Source organism: Anopheles arabiensis, chromosome 2 (genome assembly GCF_016920715.1).
Source record: "Anopheles arabiensis isolate DONGOLA chromosome 2, AaraD3, whole genome shotgun sequence".
NCBI classification, from domain to species: domain Eukaryota; kingdom Metazoa; phylum Arthropoda; class Insecta; order Diptera; family Culicidae; genus Anopheles; species Anopheles arabiensis.
The window spans coordinates 17,492,479-17,513,434 of record NC_053517.1 but is presented as its reverse complement, the minus strand read 5'-3'; the positions used below and the strand labels follow the sequence as shown (position 1 = coordinate 17,513,434).

The window sequence follows — 20,956 nt, the reverse complement described above, 5'->3', positions numbered from 1 at the left end:
ATGGCCATTTTACAAGCTGTCCGCTAGTGAGCTGTGCAACACAAGGAAAATAAATGGAATGTTCTTGTTTTTTTTTGTCATTTTAACTCGTTCATCGTATCGTCCCGACATATAGCAATAGTGACCCACGACTGGCAACGTCGCGTCTTGATTTTGCCGACTCTGTTGATGGTGCTGGAGAACTTACGCCCTATCTTGGAACTGACACCAAAACATGTGTTTCTCTGGTGAGCAAGATATATATAAACACCGCCAACAGTACGAAGTGATTCTTGGACGGATCCGTACTATCACTATTTTAACCTAGAAAACATTCGGTGGAAACCGGAACTTAAAACCACCGCTAAAAGTTTGTAATTAAAAGTTTATTAGGTATTGTACCACTTTGGATTCGTTCCGGCCCCTTCAACCAGCAGTACTAGCAAACGGGAGAGATGATCGTTTTCAATGGAAGGTGGTGCCACTTCTCGGCATTTCTCGTTTTGGAACCGGAGCGCATCTGTGAGCGCAGCAAGTTTCTCAATCCTTTTACTTACCAATTACACACACAACTTTCTGCTGCTGTATTTCTGGACAAATAAAAGCGCAATAAAAACAGGCTTTGAGTGGTTCATTTTTTTTTTTTACTACGAAGAACGTATAAAACATTTATTGCTAGGTAACAACACCACATACACGCGCCGACACACCGTACGCTATATCTACAAACTCGTGCAGGGCCGTCGTCCTTTCGCCAAGCGGGACGTGACGCAAGACCCCCCCGAGAAGCCCTAAACGGGAAGTATCAAAAACCGACCGAAACCGTTTGTGCGCGGAGTTCGTGTGCTTGCGTGGGTGAGTGGTTGGGAGGAGGAGGAGGAGGAAGATTCACCTACAGCTCGCTGTGGTCCGGACCGCGGCCGGTACCGGCCGCGTACTAGCTGTTCGGCTGCCAGTGGCGCGCCTTCAGCCCGTACCGGCACAGCAGCACCTTGCGGAACGCGTCCCGGAACGCCTTGTTGAAGATGGTGTAGAAGATCGGATTGACCAGACTGCTGGCGTACCCGAGCCAGGTGACGAACTCGAACACCCACTGGTCGATGTTGTCCTCGCAGTGCTTGCACACGCTCGGCAGCAGATTGAGCACGAAGAACGGTGCCCACAGGATGACGAACGTGAAGAACACCACGCCGAGCACCTTGGTCGCCTTCTGCTCGAGCCGGATGATGCGCCCGTGGCGGGAGGAGTTGCGCGAGATCATGCTCGAGTTGCGCGAGTGGTGCGACCGGACGGCCATCGTCGTGGTGGCCAGCGTCGGCACGGTCGACGAGGCGGCCGCCACCGCCATCATCGCTACCGCTGTGCCATTGCCACCGCCGCCGCCGCCCGTTTGGTGTTGCATCAGGCACGGCGAGGAGCTGTTCTTTTTCGGCGCCCCGCGGAACATGGTTTCGCCGGCGCTGCCGCCGCCGCCGCCGCAGCTGCCGCCACCACCGCCCTCCAGTGCCGAGTGGCGCAGGTTGATCGACCGCCGCAGCGACACGCTCGACGGGCTCGCCTTGGTCGGCGTGAGCAGCAGGGAGGTTCGCGCCCCGCCAAAGCTCGAGCCGCGCCGCTGGTGGCGCCGCTGATCCCACGTCACCACCGAGATGCCCTTCGGCGCGCTGCCCTTCCGGCTCGGGGACGCCAGTGCGGAGGCGGGCAGGGTCGACAGGCTGCTCGAGATGGACCGGGTCGGCTGCGTCGTCACGTTCGAGCCGGAGGAGATGGAGATCGTGCTGTACACGAGGCTGTCGCCGTTCGATGCCGCCCCGCCCATCGGCCCGAAGTCGGTGCTCGTCTTGACGATCTTGATCTCGGCCGGGCGCAGGTACTGCTGCCGGCCGGGCGCACCTTCGCCGAAGAACGGACACTTGCAGGGCGGGGGCAGCTTTAGGGTGGCCGCCGACTGGCTCGGTGCCGCCAGTGGATGCGCCTGCCTGGGGCCGTCTGGATTGCTGCCCGCGTCCCGGCCCTCCCGTCGATCGCTGATGGTCCTGCTGAGGGCGGCTGGTACGCCGTCCAGCCCGGCGGCACTGGGTCGGGCCGAGGAGCCGTGCACCGATCCCCGGTCCTCCCGGTCCCGCAGCTCGTACAGCACGTCCTGCATGAACTGCTCGTCCACCTCGATGTCGTCCGATGCGGGGGGCGGCAGTGCGTGCGGCAGGCTCTTGAAGCGCTTCCGCACCAGCCGCACCGGGGGCGGCGTGCCCGAGTTGCGCCGCGCGATCCAGGTGGAGGTGGAGCTGCGGCGCTTTTTCGACGGCACTGGCGACCGCACGGTTACCATCGTGACCGGCGCCGGCGCATGCTTTGCGTTGGCTGGCTTTTTGCTGCGGGTTGAGCGGGTGGTTGGTCGGTGAGGGGCGAGAAGAAAAGCAAACAGAAAGGGATACGTGAAAAGCGGGTAGGTGAAAATGGTGTGAAAGGAAAAACCGCAAGAGCTTTTCGTGTGAAGCGCTCAATGAAAGCGATGAGCTACTTCCCATCCCCTGTCTTCCTCCCCCTTTCATCCTCCAATCAATACACCACCGGGAGGAGAACAAAGGCAAGATAATCGAATTCCCTTATCAAGCATGATGAATTTCACCAGCAAATCAGTAGCTTTTTAGGTGTTTTTTTTTCTTTCCTGCGGGAGCAAAAAACAGCCGAACGGCCCACATCATCCACAAGAACAACCCCATGCACACATACATATTTTGGCAAGTAAATGTTATTACACTCATAACGGCGTAGCCGCGCACGTCATACACCGAGCGTCCGGGTGGTGGGAAACACAGGCATAGCACACAGTCAAAACCATACCAATGCTGGCAAACTTGTTAACCAGCGCCAACGAATTGAATTTATCGAAGCTACGATAACTGTAATGTAATACACTTCATCGCCTCGTCGTTAGCGCCGCCCCGCGACATGGCAGCACGGAAATGCGGAAATGCGTGCCGAATGGGACGAGAGAGCCGAAACGTCTGCGTCGCCAGGTTTGCCGTGCCCGCTGCCCCAACCGGGGGGAAAGGTAAATTTATCATGTTAAGGATGATGTAATGAATTTATCGTCTGGTAGGAAGGGGCTAGCAGCAGTACCCAAAACGGAGCAGCAGCAGCAGCATTTTCTCGGTGTCGCATGTCACTTCAAAGTCTCGACATAAAGCATAGACGATTCCGAACACACTCAAACCATGGAGGACGGATGTTGACAGATGAACAACTCGCTGCTCTGATGTTGTTGTAAGCATTGCTCATCCCTCCCTCCCTGGAACAGCGGTAGTTTCCAGAAAACACTCAGGTGTGTTGTTGTGTGAGTGTTTATCAAACGATCCCAGGGCCGGTGGTATATATCAATTTCCTGGCACCCGGTTCGTAGAACACTTGAGCTTTCATCGTGGCACATTTATGTAGTGGCTTTTTAACCTCAGACCGAATTGTACCTCGGTCATTTACTGTTCGTCCGACACCGAACCATTAAAACGAAAATGACACCAAACACAGCGGCTTCCCACACACACACACACACGGAAAGGGACAATTTATAGCCCAATGTGTGCATGTTTTTTAATGTCCTCCTTTCCACTACAACGGTCAGCGCTACGACGACGGCCCATTGCTGTGCGACGTACGACGAAAACACGCCACAAAGCCATCGGTTGCCAGCGCCAACCGTGCGTGAAGTGATGACATACGTAAAAGATTGCTGAAAATTCCTCAACTCAGCATTAATCTTACGGCATCAGTCAACTTTTCGGTGTGCTTTTGTGCTGGCAAACGATAAGCCTTTGCCGGTCGCGTGGCATCGCCCGTTCGCTGCCGAAAACGAACGAGGACGGGACGGCAAGGAATGCGACAAACATGAAACGGAACTTCCTTCACGTCATCGCCAAAGTAAGGCAGGGTTGAGGTTGTTTTTTTTAGTATCGGGGAATCCAGAGACAAGCCAAATATCAAACGTTCATGTATGTGCTGCCGTTAGTCATGTTACTCTCAGCTTCGGGGGTTCTTTTTTTTTGTCTCCCCAAGTTATCAATCCATCAGTCGGGGTATCGGTATCGTGTACATAAATCCCTAACTACCCCGCTGTGGAGAAGCATTTTTGTTGTTTTTTGCTTGCTGACATTCAATTTCTTAACTTTGCCGTTCATCCATCTTTGATTTGCGATAAAATCCTTCTTAGAGCAAAAAGGGAATGGCTTTTATTTTATGGCTCAAATCCGATAAGCTCGAACGTTGTCCAGGTTCCTGGAAGCGCTTCATTGGTGCCAAAGGGTGGAAGGGTTCAATGAGGTAGAGCGCTAACGATTAATCAATCTACTACACGCGTACGCGTGTTAACCACCTCTAAGACGATTTTAGACAACAAAACTTTTTGGGGGCGATCACGACACGCACGACCCTCCCGTCGTGCGTTCAAGCCTCATACGGACCGCGGTCTGTATTGAATATCTATGACTAGTCTACTATTCTGTTATGCATTCTCTACTGGAACCTGTTCTGTCTTAGCTTCACGAACAACTACGACGATAGTACTTTAGACCAGTTTGTCTGTTTATACTTAGTCAAGGATATCAGATTAAAAACTAAACCTTCCTACCGATGACCTGAATTTCGTAACCTAATCATATATAAAAGTGTTCGACATGCAGTCCCAGTTACTAACACATTCTAGATTACAAACTCAGAGAGAATTCAGGAAAGTACGTAGAAGTGCTTTCCGCGCGTTACAAGCATGTCCAACCGTTGCCAACCAGTGTGCTAAGGCACGGATTTCTCATTAAAGTACTATAATTACTATAATTAAATCTTCTTTAGTAGTTAAGTTTAGGAAATCAGAGTTAAGTTTAATGACATTTTAATGCCACACAATTTGGTTGAAACAGATTCGTTTCTGTGTCCGTAGGGGTTGGGATCAATTGCATGAAGTATATTTCAAAACAACATATATTTTAACACATACTGTTACATACTGGCACATACCGGATTCGTGGTTACATGCGATCAGAGGTTTATGTTGCTGTTCCGTATACATTTCACTAGGTTTTACTGTCGAAAAACATATACCGAACAATGAATTATGTTCATGTTCACATTGGGAAGGTTAACCAACTAACTCCTGAGGTTTCCTCCTACTCGTAACTACGAGTATACGTCCTACCAATTACACCACCTATTGTTCCTCCTCCAGTGAAGCCAATGAAAGTTTCCCCCACTTACCGAAACGATTCCTTCTCACGTGATGGCTCCGGCGTGCGCGAGCTACCGTTCTGGCCCTGGTTTCGATCGCTGTGCTGCGCCACCGATTCTAGCCCTTGGGAAAGTTTCAACATCTCCTCGCCGAATCGCTGCATCGCCGTCATTGTAATCGAGCTCGGTTCTGGAATGCTGAAAACAAAATACATTTTGTTGCTGCACCGATGAAATTGGTTTACAATGTCTGGAAGAAACGCGTGCACACGGTAGTTTGTGCCTTGTACGCTTGGTACGCTTTGCTCCCCGATAGCAATGCAATAGAAGTCAGCCAATTTCGCGATGCGATGCCCTGGTACCCGGGTCGGTTCGGTACGCTTTTGATGCAAGCGACATATTATCTTACCTAGACTCCAGCAGCCAAAGGTCGTGATTGTCCAGCGTGGAAAGCTCCGTATCGGTGGAGGCGGCGGAGTGTGCGTGCGGGTTCTGTGCCGCGGGCAGGCTCAGCTTAATGATGCGCTTCCAGGTGTTGCGCCGATCGAACGCGGGCGCTTGGCCAAGCCACCCGCTCGACCAGCCGCCGCCACTGCCGACACCGCCGAGGTTTTCGCTCTGCTGTGCCAGCAGCCGCACGGTCAGCGTGTAGGTGATCAGCATTACGCAGAGCGGAATGTAGAAGCACACGATCGAGCCCACGAGCTTGTACACCGGATCCGGTATTTGGCACGTTCCGTCCACCAGCACCGACGCGTGGTTCTGTGGGCAGAAAAGAGCGAGCGATGGTGCCGTTGACGTTGGTTGGTACAAACCGGTACGGTTGCGCTTACCTTGGAATACATTAGACTTAGTGGCAGACTCATCGCAATCGACAGCAACCATACGAAGCTTATCTTCAGCACGACCCGGCGACGCGTCTTGTTCCGGCCGAACTTCATCGGATAGCGCAGCGACAGGTAGCGATCGACCGAGATGGTGCACAGGTGCATGATGCTAGCGGTGCAGAACAGCACATCCAAACAGATCCACACCAGACAGTACTCCGAATCCAGCGGAAAGTGCCCTGCCAACATGGGTGGACGAAGATTGCGATGGATCAGTTCAAACCACGGTTACATGATCGGTTTGCACAATGACTCAAAAAAAGTACGTTTGATGAGGTAATACATTCGCAATTCGCTTTGGTTGGTGTCGATTCAATCCTATTTTCAACTACGATTTGACGTACAAGTTGCCATTAATTATAAATGTATTTCCTTGTTATTCTTCTTTATGATCAATTCAATTAATTTAATGGTTCTGTGTTTGTTGTTACTGAATAGCCTGCCTCAGGCAGCTTCCTTCCAGCAAGCATCACAACGGGTGCGCAAGTGATTAAAACGTTCCGCTTCCTAGTAATTGAAGCACTGCCTGCCAGTGTACATGTACGTGTTACGTGTATGTTTCTGCTCCTGCATTACGTAAAACATTACGCATTACGTCCTGCTTCATCTTCTACATCAGTTTCAATGCATTCGAAATCTGAGAACCATCAAACCATCAGCGACATTTCGAGCAGGAGTGGAATTTTGCCGGCTTCCCAGTTGAGTAGGACCCGTCAGCGTACTGTTGTTCCACGAATTCAAATATAAATTGATGGCAGATTTTTTTTTTTCCTCAACAAATTCTCATACTAATGCTTCATCCTCTGCTAGTTGCTTACGTGAAGAACGCATTATAAATAAAGCGAAACACACGAACCGGTAACCGAAGCGGAACACTTCAATCGCAACTATTACTCATAATGGACCGCCCGAAATATAAAGAGTGCCAACAACAACAAAATTTAGTCTTCACAATGCTGGAGCGTCCGAAAAGTACACGGAATTGATAAATAAAGTGATGAGCAGTTTCGGTGATGATGATCATCGTCATCATGTTCGGAAGAATGCTGATTAATCTTGTTTGATAAATAGTTTATCGATACTCAACGAAAGTTTCCCCCCGAGCATTTCCCTTTTCATCGTCTGTTTCTTTCCATTGGATGGATTTGCTTCGTGTTTTTTTTGTTTTCATTTGTAAGAGAGAACAGTCGCAGCGAGCGCCGTGGAAGTACGAAAACTTAAAGCTGAAATACTTAACGCGACACGGTAAAGTTGCTCTCAACTTTGTCGCACTGTGGGTGTGTGCTAAGTGTACAGCGGAATTTTCGAACTTAGAACTAGGCAAGGAATGTCGACAGCAACCCCGAAAAGGTAATTCGGTGCAACAAATTCAGTGCTAAGTACTTCGGCATGGTAAGGACGAACGTTTGGTAGCTTTGTCGTTGTTGACACTCAAAGTTGGAGCAGATCACGTCAGCAAACTGGGATGCTGCCTTACCAGATCCGCAAGACGCCCAGAAGCTTATTAATATTCATTTCGGCTACTGTTTGTTCGATGTTCCGTCCTTAGGCTTGACACGTTACCTTGTGACCAAATAGTGTCGCTTGACCGCTCAATCTTCCTACTGCCAGGTTTCTGCTGCAGTTTGCGCAAGCCACAGGTCCTAACACTCCTTCCTCTTTGTTGACAGAACAACTGCTGTCGGGCTAGACCTGAGTCTTGGCTACCAGTGACTAATAGATTTCCTATTGCAAGATAGCCACTCCTAAACATCGGACCTTACGAGGCTTGAACCCACAACGGGCATGTTGTAAAGTTGCGCAAGCGTCTAGAATGCGATGTATATGACAAAGGCTGTCCTCCGCGAGTAAGACTTACTTACTAACCCGGCATTATAACCGCTTTGCACTCTGTGCTTCGAAAACAGCACACGGTTTCGCGCCTTCATCTACGAAAAATACGTAAACATGTCACATATTTTAAAATTCTTTTTGTAATGTAGTCAAATGGGCAGCTAAAAAGGTTTTGATGTTAATTTCCTATGATTCAATTAGGAATGCTTAAACTCGAACATTACATTTGGCAGAGCTGTATCAAAGTATAATTTCCAACACACACATATACCAGTGTAGGAGCATTCAATCACGAATGTAATCAATTAGCTTAAACACTCCATCCAATCAACCGATGCGCTTTCGCAGCGCTGCGACCTGCAGGCAATCGCCCAGGGGTTCATTATCATGTAATAACTTTAAGTGTCCAAGGCAATTTAATTGCCATTAGCTCGCCAGACGCCACTTCATTTGCTTTATCCTCAGTGTGGAACAATCGACGCTTCCGGGCGCGAAACATGTCCTCACTAACACGCGTCCCACGGGTGGAGTATTCGGTTTCAGTTAATTTCTCTGCAAATATCGAACAGCCCGATCAAACAGTCGATTCCCAGCTATCTTTCGACGTGACTCTTAGCCGGGAAGGCTGATAAAGTTCTCACTTTGCAGGTTGACTGGTTGGCTGGTGCTAGCCATACTGTTGTGCGTTTTTTCTCCCCCATTTTGTTTGCCTGGAAACATCATTAATTAGGAGCATGCCACAACCCGAGAAAAAAACAATTGCTCGTGTAAATGATTTCAGCAGTTTCGCTAGCGGTCACACCGTACCCCGGCACGGAAGCTACGGCCAAAACCGTTCATTTCCTGTCTCGCGGGAAATGTTTGTTTCTTCTCCGTTCCTTCTGCTTCGCTCGAACGGGATAAAGGCGTGAAAATATGAGTGTGCCTGTGTATACGTGTGGGTGTGTGTGTTTGTGTGTGTTTCGGTTAGTTTCTCATGTTTTTTCCCCCCTGCCATAGCTTCCGGACACAAGCTTCATCGGAAATCCGCAGCAGCTACCCATGCAGAAGGCGTTTGTGGGTGAGGGTAGCTGGAAGATTGTGGCAGGATCATTCCAAGTAAAACCATTTTTCATTCTCTCCCTCCTTCCGCACGCGTCCGCAAGCCGACTGCCGGGGCTAGGGGCTTGCCGAGGTGTGTGGAGGAGCAGGCGTGGAGACCATCAAACACCACCTGCGATATACTTTCAACAACGGGGCGCGCTGGTGGTGGAAGATGGTACAAGCGGAAGAATAACACCATCCAACACAATCCTGCGGAACCAGCGAGCCACCAACCGACCCACATACATCGGCACTCGTGTTGGGTGCTGCTCTGTCGATGATAAACAACGCCAACAGACAGCGGCGAGGCGAGATTTGCCTGCCACTGTCAGTCAGGCGTTTGACAGGATCCTGCCTAGTCCGGAAATGTCTGCCTGTGTGTGTTTGTATGTGTGTGCGTATTGTATGTGTGTTTTGTTTTCGTTTCTTATCCAATGTTTTACGGCAGTGTTTTTTGCCCACCCAGCCGTGGGCGGGTGGGCGTAGTAGGTATGCTGTGGTACTCCCGTCTGTCACCACGGGGCGACCGGGGCCGAACAGAGCGGACGGTACGGGGCAAGTGTACTTGACTCGGCGTTTGGTCCTCCCTTCGGTGCCGGCTATTGACTGACGGTGGCGGATTGCCTTCTCGCATGTTGGACAAAGAAAAGGACCAACGGTTCCCGCACGGGCTGAGCAACCGTCCGACCAATCGGGACGGGAGGCGTCCGTGTGGAACCCGGTGTATAAATATTTCATGATTCGAATTTACATAATATTATTCGTAATGCTTTCCCCGCCCGACGGGTTTAGAGAAGATGTGCAAGCGAGTGTGTGTGTGGTGGGGCGAGGGGAGGGGGAAGGGAGGAAGAGGAAGATGTAGGATGCAGGGAAGATGCTAGCGTTTGGGGTGGTCTCCATACACACACACACACACACACGCACACGCCGTCCGAACGAGATCATCTCACGTTCGCAAATTCCAACGCCAGCATCCTTGCTCACCCTTCCCTTCGTATCTGACTTTATTGTGCCCACGTGTGTTTCCTGCTCCTCCCACCGAAGTGTGAATAGATTTTAAACAACATACTGACAATTGTTTAACACCTCTGTCGGTTTGGTGGCTCGGTGGTGGGTCGATCGCTACAGGTCGGTTCCGTACGAGTGTGTTGCGGGACTGCTGGAAAATTGCACGCGCCGGCCCGCGGCTGATGGCGGTTTTTGTGCCCGGAGCAGAGATAAACAGCTGTGTGTGTGTGTGTTTCGCTGAACGTTTTCGAAGCATTAGGTGTACGTCTGTGGGACGCCGGTTGTTTGTTGTGTGCCACGGTCGCAAATGGTAGCTGTCGTGGCTTAATCCACGCTTGAAATCGTTTTCAAACCCAATCAACCAGCAATCTAGCGCAAGTGACCTTTTGGCTGAAAAAATAAAATAAAATAAAATAATTTTCTATACCACATCCCTCACTTTTTCTCTCTCGCCCGCACAACAACAGTGATAGATTTATCTATTTTTTCACATCCACTGTATCCTGCTGAGGGGATTTTTTTAGATATCTCACATAAATTTATATGTTCTGTTGGTTGCGAAAAAAGACTACGCCTAGCGTAATGAAGAGAGCAGCGAAATCATACTAACGGTAGTTTCATTCAGCACTAGTGCTGCCTTTGATGTCCTATGCTGTAGCCTGTTTGATAAACTGTTGATGTACTCACATTTAAAGTGTAATTGCAACATTCCCTCGCTCCAGTACTATTGCAAGTAGCGTGTAACGCCTCAACGCACTCCAAATTGCATCGACGTTTTGAGCAGTTGTGTGTAACAAATGTACAATCAGCTCTTTTCTTCAATGTTGTTCAATTTATACAGAACGTACCGGTGGGTGAGGTTGAACTACAGGCGATCGATGAAAACGATCATGAACCAGCAGTAAGGCAATAAAACATAACAACGGGAAAACAGCTCGAGCTAGCAGTTGAACGCTTACATTACTTAACTAAGTTTATGCTTGTATGACTGTTGTTAAAAGAAAAAATTGTAAACATGTTTTCGTCAAATGAACTGCTTAGAGTATAAATATGTGAAAGAACAAATAGAAAATTCGCTGTAGGTCGTGTTGTTTTTCACGACACTTGTCGTAGAGGTCTCGATTATTCTCGTCCTTGAGCTTTGCTCTTGTATGTTAGCGTCGATACTGTTTTTCTACTGATCGTTAGCTCAAACGACAAGAAAAGTCGTTAAAAGAATGACTAAGCATAACATACCTTCAATGACCGGTTAGCCCAATAGTTTCTTTTTTTAAACTATTGAGCAGCTGCACTGAGATCAGTAGAAAATTGTTGCAATGAGAGAGAAAGATTTCATTGAGAGAAAGCGATTGTGATTTTATTACATAATCAGTAGTGTAAAGGTGCATCATATTAACAGTCACGCCGCTGACGTAGTAATATGACCGTCCTGCCTGATGGTGTCTTATTGATTCTTCTCAGTTGTAGCTCAGTGCGGTCTTTGGGTTTATTATTATTAGCAGTACCGTTTAGTAATATAAACTTAATTTACATCAAGAAAATTACTTTCCATCCATTGCAATCAACTAGAACAGTGTCTACAGATCGCGTGAGCAAAACTTTTGTCTCCTACAGAACAAGAGTAATGGTTCCACTGGGAGGGACAGGAGCGTAAAGTTTTGCTCTTCCCAAATGTGTGCCGCATCAAACAAACTGTTTGGATTCGTCTGTTTTTTTTTTTCATTTATTTCTATAATACTTTTTAGACCACGCGTAACAATGGACCCCCCATTTTAATTTCCTCGATGCGACCAATGGCCTGATCATCTCGTTTTTATAAGCTTATATCTGGGTCGGGGTGTTTTTTGTTTCCTCTGCTGCTGTTTATGGTTACACCTAAGCCCTGTGCGCGGTGGGTATGCAACGATGCAAAAAAAAAGACAATAAGAACAGCGGAACTCATTGAACTTTGGCAGCTTAGCTGGGAGGTAGCGACCGAAGGTTAAAATCACAATCGCCCGTCATCGTCGGGACATCATGTGCGGCACGGGGGAAGCGCTAGCCATTGTGTAACGGTACGAAAGTCAGCACATAAAAAAACAACCCAAAGTTCCGCAAATGATGTTTTTTTTTGGGACTGTACTGTGTTTGCATCACGTGATCATTCATGGAGGGAAAACCTTTTACGAAGGTCAGACAACGCGAAGCCGTTGGGGATGGTTTCGATGTCCTATAAAAACATTCACCGCAGAGATAGTGAGAGAGGGATAGAGAGAGAGAGAGAGAGAGAGAGAGAGGGAGAGAAAGAAAAAAAATGACAAAAATAGCGAACAGCACCGACACATCAGGAAATCCCCAAGTCATCACGAACCATAAAAGGTCACCACTAATAAGGCACATCACCTCCCTCGAGGGAAGGTGAAGTAACGTGGAACAGTGGAAATGTACCCTTGCTGTGGAAATGGGCTGCAAACGATGTTCAACACCCGCGACGAGGGATTGCAAAACTTGTGTTTTGATCGCAGTATCGCACACACCCAAGGCAATGGAAGCCACATTTCCCATTTAGTGCGATCCGTTGTGGGCCCTGGAAAATTGTATATGAATGCAATTAACCGACCGTTCGCTTAGGCGAGGGTTGCTTGCGGGAAGCAATGGCCATGGTACACTTCTACTCAATAACACATACTCATATGCCAGCTCCGCTTTCCTGTAGTAGCAAATTCTATTACACAACCCCTGGGCCTTTCGCTTTGGGAACTTTTGGGAAAATGTGATGAACCCGATGGACACATCATGCAGAAACCATACACACACACACACACACACACACACACACACACACACCTAAATTGCCAAATTTCGATCGAATGCCTATTGGTGTTGTTCATTTTCCCATGCTTCGGAAAAGTTCAGGAAAAACGCTTTTCAGTTCACCTCTATCAACAGCTCAATCGTTGGCGTAAAACTTAGTCATGGGTAAGGTGTGGGTTTCGGTGCGAATGTGCCACCGACTGCAACCAGCTATTATCCTAATTGGACGCTGTTTGTATGTATGTTTGTTTGTATAAACGCATCGAAGCAGCCAACGGAGTTTCTCTATATCTTTCTCGCCCACTCTTTTGCTCTCTCTCTCTCTCTCTCTCTCTCTCTCTCTCTCTCTCTCTCTCGCTCGCACAAAATTCAAAACCCTTTTGTTAGTAAGAGCTGTTGTGCACTTTCTATCTGTTGGGTTTGTTTGTTAACGATTAGTTCCCATTATGGATTGGTTCATCATCTTTCCCCGAATCATATGGGATTGAAAATGTTTAAAAGCAGTATAGTAAGTATAGATACCAAAAAGAAAAACACGCTTTTCCAATACAAGAACCAATCAAATAAAACTGCTAAGATAATTTGTTTTTGTAACTTTAAAAGCACCGTTTAAAAGCTCATCGGTTGTGGTTACGCTTGTAAAAACTCCGTACTAACTTCGTTGATACAATTATGCACTATCTATGTGCCTGAGTGTATCGCACAGGTACACACAGGTCCCTTTTCATCCGATTGTGGAACGTTTCAACGCAGTGACAAGATGAAAGACCCTGTATCAGTGATGCACTGCTAATGGATGCACAACGAGGTATAGGCACCATCGTACGGACAGCTTCATCGACACCGAACGTCCGCATAGGAAACAGAGGTTTAAGCTTTGGGAAGGGGTTTGATCTATCCGCTCGTTGGCACACGTTGAGGATGACTTCATAACATCCCCACACCGCCCATAATACACGACAAGCGGCTGCCGTGGCGCGCATCACAAATCACAGCAAAAGGGGCCAACAATTGACTACACAACAGTGGTCCGGCTTACCTTTCACCAGCGTTAGGATGCCCAGCGGCATCACGGACAGTGCAACCATCAAGTCCGTAATGGCGAGCGACATCAGGAAGTAGTTGGTGACGTTCTGCAACCGCCGCTCCCAGACGATGGCGAGACAGACGAGAATGTTGCCGGCGGCCGTACCGAACACGAGTATTATTGCCAGCAGGGCCCAGTAGTTGTGCAGCGCCAGCGACGACCCATCGTCCTCGTCGTCGTCCGCATCGATCCGGTCCGGGCCGAGGCCGGCTTCGGCTCCGGTCCGGTTGTCGATCGGGTTGCCGGTGAAATTAAATTGCTTCATGTAGCTAGCGTACCCGGTGTAGGCGGGCGGGCGGACCAAACCTCCGGCCAAACCGCGGACGCCCACGCCAACGGTCGCACCGGCCAGCGTTACCGTCGCCGTGTTGGAAAGATGCTGGCTCGCAAACGGAACCGATGACAGTCGTACAAATTGTACCGGCTTTCTAGATGACCAGAGCCACATTTCCACCGGATCGTCATTGTAGGGGAAGCGTCCCATGATGCATCGACGTGGCGTGTGGCGAACCCCTAGCCTTCCCTGCACATCGATCCTGCTCTGCCAGAGGAGTTATCAAACGGATCGCTTCGTGCTGCTGCTAACCACAGTGCACTCTACCCACGTATGTGCGATGTAATGGTCGTCAGCTGTAGGTTTGATGACATCCTGTAGAAATGTAGAAAGGAAAACCAAATCAATTATTTGTTCGCCCCAATCATAGAGAACTACACAATTGGTGTAAGTGTAAATTTGTAAAGCGTTAGAGAGCGTGTAGACCGCCCAGACAGCACGATGCAAACGATCAATCGGAGTAGTTATTTGAATTGCGTATTGTTTCCTGTTTATATTTTAATATTTCTACAACTTATGCCTGTTAAATAGTGTTGAGCTCTCGCTGGGTTTCTGGCCAAAAAGGTTATTAAATTCCGTTTAGTTTTGCCTCATGATTTCAGGGAATAGTCAAATAACTGACAATGCGGTTACAATTCCAATAAACTTTTGGACCGTCCAGAAGAACACAAGGGATATGGTAGGCCCTAAAATATTGGCAGCAAGTGCAGAATACTAAGTAAGTAAGCAAATAAACATTCTCCTACCACTTTGATTGACAAGTAAGCCGTGCAAACTTAACATGAAGCTCACAGTATTTCTCAAAGTGTATTTAGACCAGCTGGTCTCGTCCCATACAAATTGACAACTAATTTCGGAATAATAAAAAGTTCCTTTTCACAGAACGGGTGAAATGAATTTCGATAGCAACGGTTCGCTTTTCTTAGCAACATATACGTAGTATACATTGGTTTCCTCATCAACGGCATTATTTTGATACAATTAGAAATATTTTTCGTGTTTTTGAAGGTATTTCATTGCGAATAACGAAGAGTTTAAGAGCGTTTGTGTATTGGGAAAGTTGTCAGCAAGCTTTCGTTCGAAGAAAAGTTTTTACCCGTTCTGTCAAGAAGTGACGTTTTTTTCAAATTTTGTCATAAAAATAGTCTTTGAGACCATCTGGTCTTCATAAACTTACATGGTACTTCTTACAGGGGTTTCCCGGGGTTTTTTGCTGTTATTTTTTCTCCAGATACTTCAATACATTTTTCGTTCCGTTCTCACAGTATTGGGCGTTTTCCTTTTTCTGTTTCATTTGCATTGATTTTCAATGGATGCGATTCCAATAAATCGTGCAAACGATCCAGCAAATACATATATGGGAATCGGTTAAAAATTCATGACGCGAATTCAAAAACTTGCGGAATTTTTCAACAATTCTTGAGAAACCTAGTATTGTATGCTAGTATATGCTAGGTAGTTTTACCAATACAATACAGACATTCATGATAATAATCTCCATTTTGGGAGCAACATAGCAGTAGGCAAAATCTCATTTTGCTCGGTAAAGTTGTTTGGTACATTTTGTTTGCGAAAACAATTAGTCTCCGATAACGTCAAAACGTTTTCAAATTGTTTATTTATTATTAGCTCAAAATAACATTAAAAATGGCTGTTAGTTTTCAGATTGCACTTTTATTTACATATGGTACATTTATCATACATCAATGGATGCCTCAATGCAGGGTATGACTCACCCAAAACAAATTAGACAAGAGTCGCACTGCACAAAAGTTTAATATAGAGGTTATAAATACGCAAACAGTCCAGTAAAGCAAACGCCCAGCGGAGTGTACCATGCGCAGGTTCACACAACCAACACTTTATGCGATTGTTAGCAACACGCTTACGTTTCTATCCCCGTTTCAGCTGTACAGCAATGTGTAAAGCTTGCTCCATGGCGCACTGTTCTCTCTCCCTCAGCGACTTTCAAGCACTGTCATAATGTCAACTAATAAATCCTACTTCACCCGTACGCGGCGTGGCCGATCAGTCGCATCTGCCGGCACCTCTCGACGGGCGACGGGATTATCTCGCTCGCCCCTTCCACCGGCAGCCTCGCGAAGCGCCATCTTTTCCGTGCTCAAAAGTGACACCATTACCCTGTCCAACTTCCTGCCCTTCGGTTCCTCCCCCATCCCTCCGGAAACCGCAACGATCTCCGAAAGCTATTAGCGATTAATTTGATGTTTCATTTCACCCACCGCCGCCGCTCATGCTCTTCATCACAAACACGCTTTACAGGCGTACGGGGCCCCCTGTTTGGTAATGCGGCCGCTTTGTACGGCACGGTTGTGCGTATGAAATATAGCACCTGCCCGGAAGGGTCCGGAAAAAGGGTCGCCTGCCGATTATTGGATCGCCGTTTATGGCCATCCCTTTTTCTTTGATGACGCTACCCTACCCTCCCCCGGGGGTGGTGTGTGTGTGTGTGTGTTTGTTTCTCGCTCGATCATCCTGCTCGTTCCGGCCGCCCCGCAGATGGTAAACCAGCGCATTAGCAGGCACATAGCAACCATGCGACCAGCCCCAGTATAAATGCATCATTTCTCGCTGATGAACAACGTTCATCAGAGGGGCACGGTTCTGGTCGCCTCACCAGGGTTACAACGGCAGGTGCCCGAGAGCGGGGCGGAGGAACCAGCCAGTTTGGCAGGACACAATTCGGAGCAGTCCATTCGGACGGTGCTTTATTTGAGTGAAAGCGGTTTATTTTCGCTAAGGGTACGATTGTCACGGATTGGCCATCAGCTGTTGCCCCCTACCGCACAACCGTTCCGAAACACCCGTTGCGGGAATGAATGGGTTATTTACGCATCCATTAGCAAAGCTCCCGTGAATACTCGGGCTCAGGCTACCTTGCGCGAGGGAGCCATTGGTCCGACGATGGACGACCCTCTTACCGCAACGAACGAAAATTTGTCCATTTATTTATTTCGCCCATCCGTTTGCTCTCGCTACAGAAAACATTCCAGCTTCTACCAAATGCACAACTCGTGTTAGAGCGTCGTATTTTTTTGTTGCAAAAGTTGATAGGAGGTCAGAAGGGTTTTGTGTGCAGTAGTGTTCGTGGAAACTTTGGTTTCCACACATTCAATTTGCTCATGTGTTGCTGTGTACATCGAGCAAAGCAAATAATTAAAATGGGCTCAACAGTAGCATTCTGGCCGACCAACACTATGATACAAAGGTTAAATTTACAGTGGAGAGTCAGGTAGTTGATTTTTACTTAACCCAATGTGAGTTACCTTGGAATCTTTTGGCATCTATTTTGAGATTTGTCTCTCTATTTGATGACCTTTTTTGAAAAGCACCGCACCGCACACATACATGCGATAGAAACAGCAAAAAAAACACCTAAAAGTAGCAAGAATCACCTCGCAGCGACCCTGCAACAAAAGTCTTTTCTTTGGAAGTAAAGGAAGCACCACATAATGAACCCATTTGGCGTAAACACACATCATAAGCTTCATTGGCGGTGGGGCACGAAACGCCTCCCTCTTCCATTTACAATGCCATCCAACCGTGTAGAATTGAGAGAGGTGCCTAGCGGCACCATGGAGATGATCAAGAAAAGAAAACAACATAATAACTACCTCACAAGTGTTATCAACAGGCGTTGCTCTTGCTTCAGTCATGCAAGGCTTCGTTTACCTACCGGGATGTGTAATGCTGCGCTACACCGTGTTAATAATCACAGAAATGTTTTGCACCGTTTTCTGCTGCCATCTTGGCTTGCATTATTTCCTACAGATCCTTGCTGACGGCTGGGTTCGAAGTTACCCGTAGCGCAAGATGTTGTTGCATCCTTTATAATGAGTACTGGCTGTAATGGGTGCACTACCCGCCTGTACGCCGTCTCTTAGCGATAGTGCGCACAGTTTATGATATGGTGCGTTTTGCTAGTAGTTTACAACCGGATATGCGCGCTGCCGTTCATTCGCACAACAATTTCACGCGGTTACGTTTCCGAGATGTTCGACTGCACTGACAACATTCGGTAATGAACTGAAGTAATGAAAAATATAATGAACTCTTTTTTTTTCATATAACGAGTTACAACAAACACTCATAATCACTTTGTACAACTTTTGAAGGAGCCGCCTAGTACTTATAATGGTGTACAAGTATCGGAATATACCACATAACTTGTATGAAGAAAAACGATTTTTTTTTCTAATTACGCTATTTTTACACTGTCACCGTTATAGATGGGCCAATATGGGGCAATGCAGACACTTTTCTGCACGCCAAATATGGAAAACTAATGCGTGTAACATGAAACTTAACTTCGCTTAACGAGACGTGTTATTGTTGTTGTGTTTTTTCGTCATTTAAAAACTAGCCGTTTTGCAAGCCTACCAGAACAGCCAACAAAACTGCAATGTTTCATAATTTATTCTCAAACTTTAAATATAAATACTAAACGTTACACATCTTTTTAATCAGTCATAAGTTAACCCTTTATGAAATACAATCGCAAAGTTAAATGTTTCACCATTTCGCCATCCTTGCTCGCGAATAGCTTCGAGATGTTTTATTTTTATTTTCTTTTGTTTATTACTTTAAAACAAAAACCAGAGAATGCTTGTACCACGCCGCAGTTTTATAGCTCGACGGTTAGTTTTCCATTTTCCCCGTACAGTTCCACTGGAGAGACAGACGGAAATCAGTTTAACCGTAAAATTGTACACTCATCGCTCAATGGATGGTACACGCGCGCGCGATTGGTAACGATCGTATCACAATGCCACGAAGTACCGCAAGCGGTGCTCCACCCCCTCCTCAACGCATACGCGTAGCTCGAGGCTTACCATACACTTACTCTCCCTAACACACACACACACACACACACACACACACACACACACACACACACACACACACACACACACACACACACACACACACACACACACACACACACACACACACACACACACACACACACACACACACACACACACACACACATACACACACACTATGCAGCTCTCACCCAGTTCCCGGGATTCGTGCTCCGATGAGAGCTGTGGTGCCACTCGTACACGTAGCAGAAATGCATCAGCGAAATGCATTTCTCCCAAACACCGACTAGTGAGAGCAGCACCACACACATACACCCACACTAACGGCAGTGTTTTGTTGAGTGTACGAGCTGCACGGTTTCTTTGTGGTGCCCGATGGATTGGCAACACGGTATTGCCCCAACGGTATTGCCGTGCTGTGAGATCCTCGAAGTCAGGTTGTGTCTTCTTTTGTTAAATTCTCCCGTGACTTTTCGCTGATCAAGCTGCGGTTTCGGGGAATCTAAACGGATGTTCACCACCGCACCACACTCTTCGCTCTATGTTGCATACTGAGCTGAAAACTGCATTCGCGCTATACACACAACGCGGTGAAAGCTCACCGAAACTACTTCATCTGTCGAAATACCCAAACAAACACGCGCGCACACACACACACACACACACGTATGCGAAGAGGCGGGAAAAGCAAACACAGGCCCCAGTATCGAATTTTCACCTCATGGCACGACGCTCTTTACCACCCCCTGTACATGTACTGCACTTTCCACGAGGCTTTCTATACCAGAGCTCCTGCAGCTCCTACTGCTCATTCACATTGCCACATTGGCACATTTTTATTCCATTTCACACACACACACACACACACACACATACATACACATCAACCACAATCCACAAACGCACGGAACGGTGAGGGAAAGCATTTTCCAATCATTCAAATGCGGCCTTTAAGCTGCTCAATAATTCAGACGGCAACGCAGGCACACAGACAGTAACTGCACGGGATGTGGCACGATTGATGGAACGACTCATGTGGAAAGCTTCGAATGAATTACTTAAACACTAGCTAACGCACACACACACACACACATACACTCTCAGACAAAAAGCTTCAAAAAAGGAAGGAAACCGTTACGATGAAGCTGTTCCTGTTCGCCCGTACGGGGAAAACAGGTTGCTCTCTATCTTTCCCGGGTGGTTAGCGAACAGGAGACACCCGTGTCGCTGGCGCTTCGGACGCAACTGAACCGGGATCGGGCTCTGCTTCGCTGGGAGGCATCCATTGGAAAGCACAGAAGCACACGCCGCTCCCGAGCGGCGCACGAATCACCATCGGCTCGGATGAACGCGCATTATCCTGGCCTTCGCGAAACGGTTTGGTCGCGCGCGCTCTGTACTACGATCCGCTGCTTGCATACTTTACGGCGCACGGCGATTCACTCGCTAGGGGTTGGAATCGTTTTGGCGAGCTTTTGTCTACTCGGGATTCGGTTTCATCGTTTCACCCCGCTCGGCAAAAATGCATCCCGTGCATATGCTAATGTGTGTGTGTGTGTGCCTGAGAAGTCTTTAAAAAAACCGCTGGAACAGCGTACGCATCTTCCCGATCATTACTTCCGTCGCTTTGGTTTTGTCGCTGCACTAGTTGCCGGGTCCGTACTCGCCTAGACTTCGGAATGGCTGTTCCGCTAGCGGGTGTTGTCTTAAAATGTAACGCTTTACAAGTGAATGGCTGCCAACGACAGCATCACAGTGATCGGTGGACGCTTTTGTCAGGGTGGGAAGGCATGAGATACCGGGGTCTGAGTGCTGCAAAAATGTGTTTGTGTCGTTCTCTAATAAGATTCTCATCGCTCTGGTCGGCAAATCGAAACGACGCTATGCTGTG

The 20,956-nt window shown here is 47.7% G+C and overlaps 1 protein-coding gene across 4 annotated transcripts; it reads right to left on the bottom strand.

Moving 5' to 3' along the window:
- Positions 1-624: 624 nt before the first annotated feature.
- LOC120895126 lies at positions 625-20,891 on the bottom strand. Of its 4 annotated transcripts, none has more exons than XM_040298162.1 (7): positions 19,946-20,891; positions 17,916-18,265; positions 13,837-14,533; positions 6,027-6,259; positions 5,603-5,955; positions 5,224-5,391; positions 625-2,351 (listed from the first exon to the last, which is right to left on the bottom strand). In XM_040298162.1, exons 3-7 carry the CDS (start codon positions 14,366-14,368, stop codon positions 917-919), a joined length of 2,721 nt encoding a protein of 906 aa, XP_040154096.1. In that variant the 5' UTR covers positions 14,369-14,533; positions 17,916-18,265; positions 19,946-20,891; the 3' UTR covers positions 625-916. The 4 variants fall into 4 exon arrangements, with proteins under 4 accessions (XP_040154096.1, XP_040154097.1, XP_040154100.1 ...); XM_040298163.1 differs by having other exon boundaries at positions 20,162-20,891; XM_040298166.1 differs by having other exon boundaries at positions 20,198-20,891.
- Between the last annotated feature and the right edge of the window lie 65 nt (positions 20,892-20,956).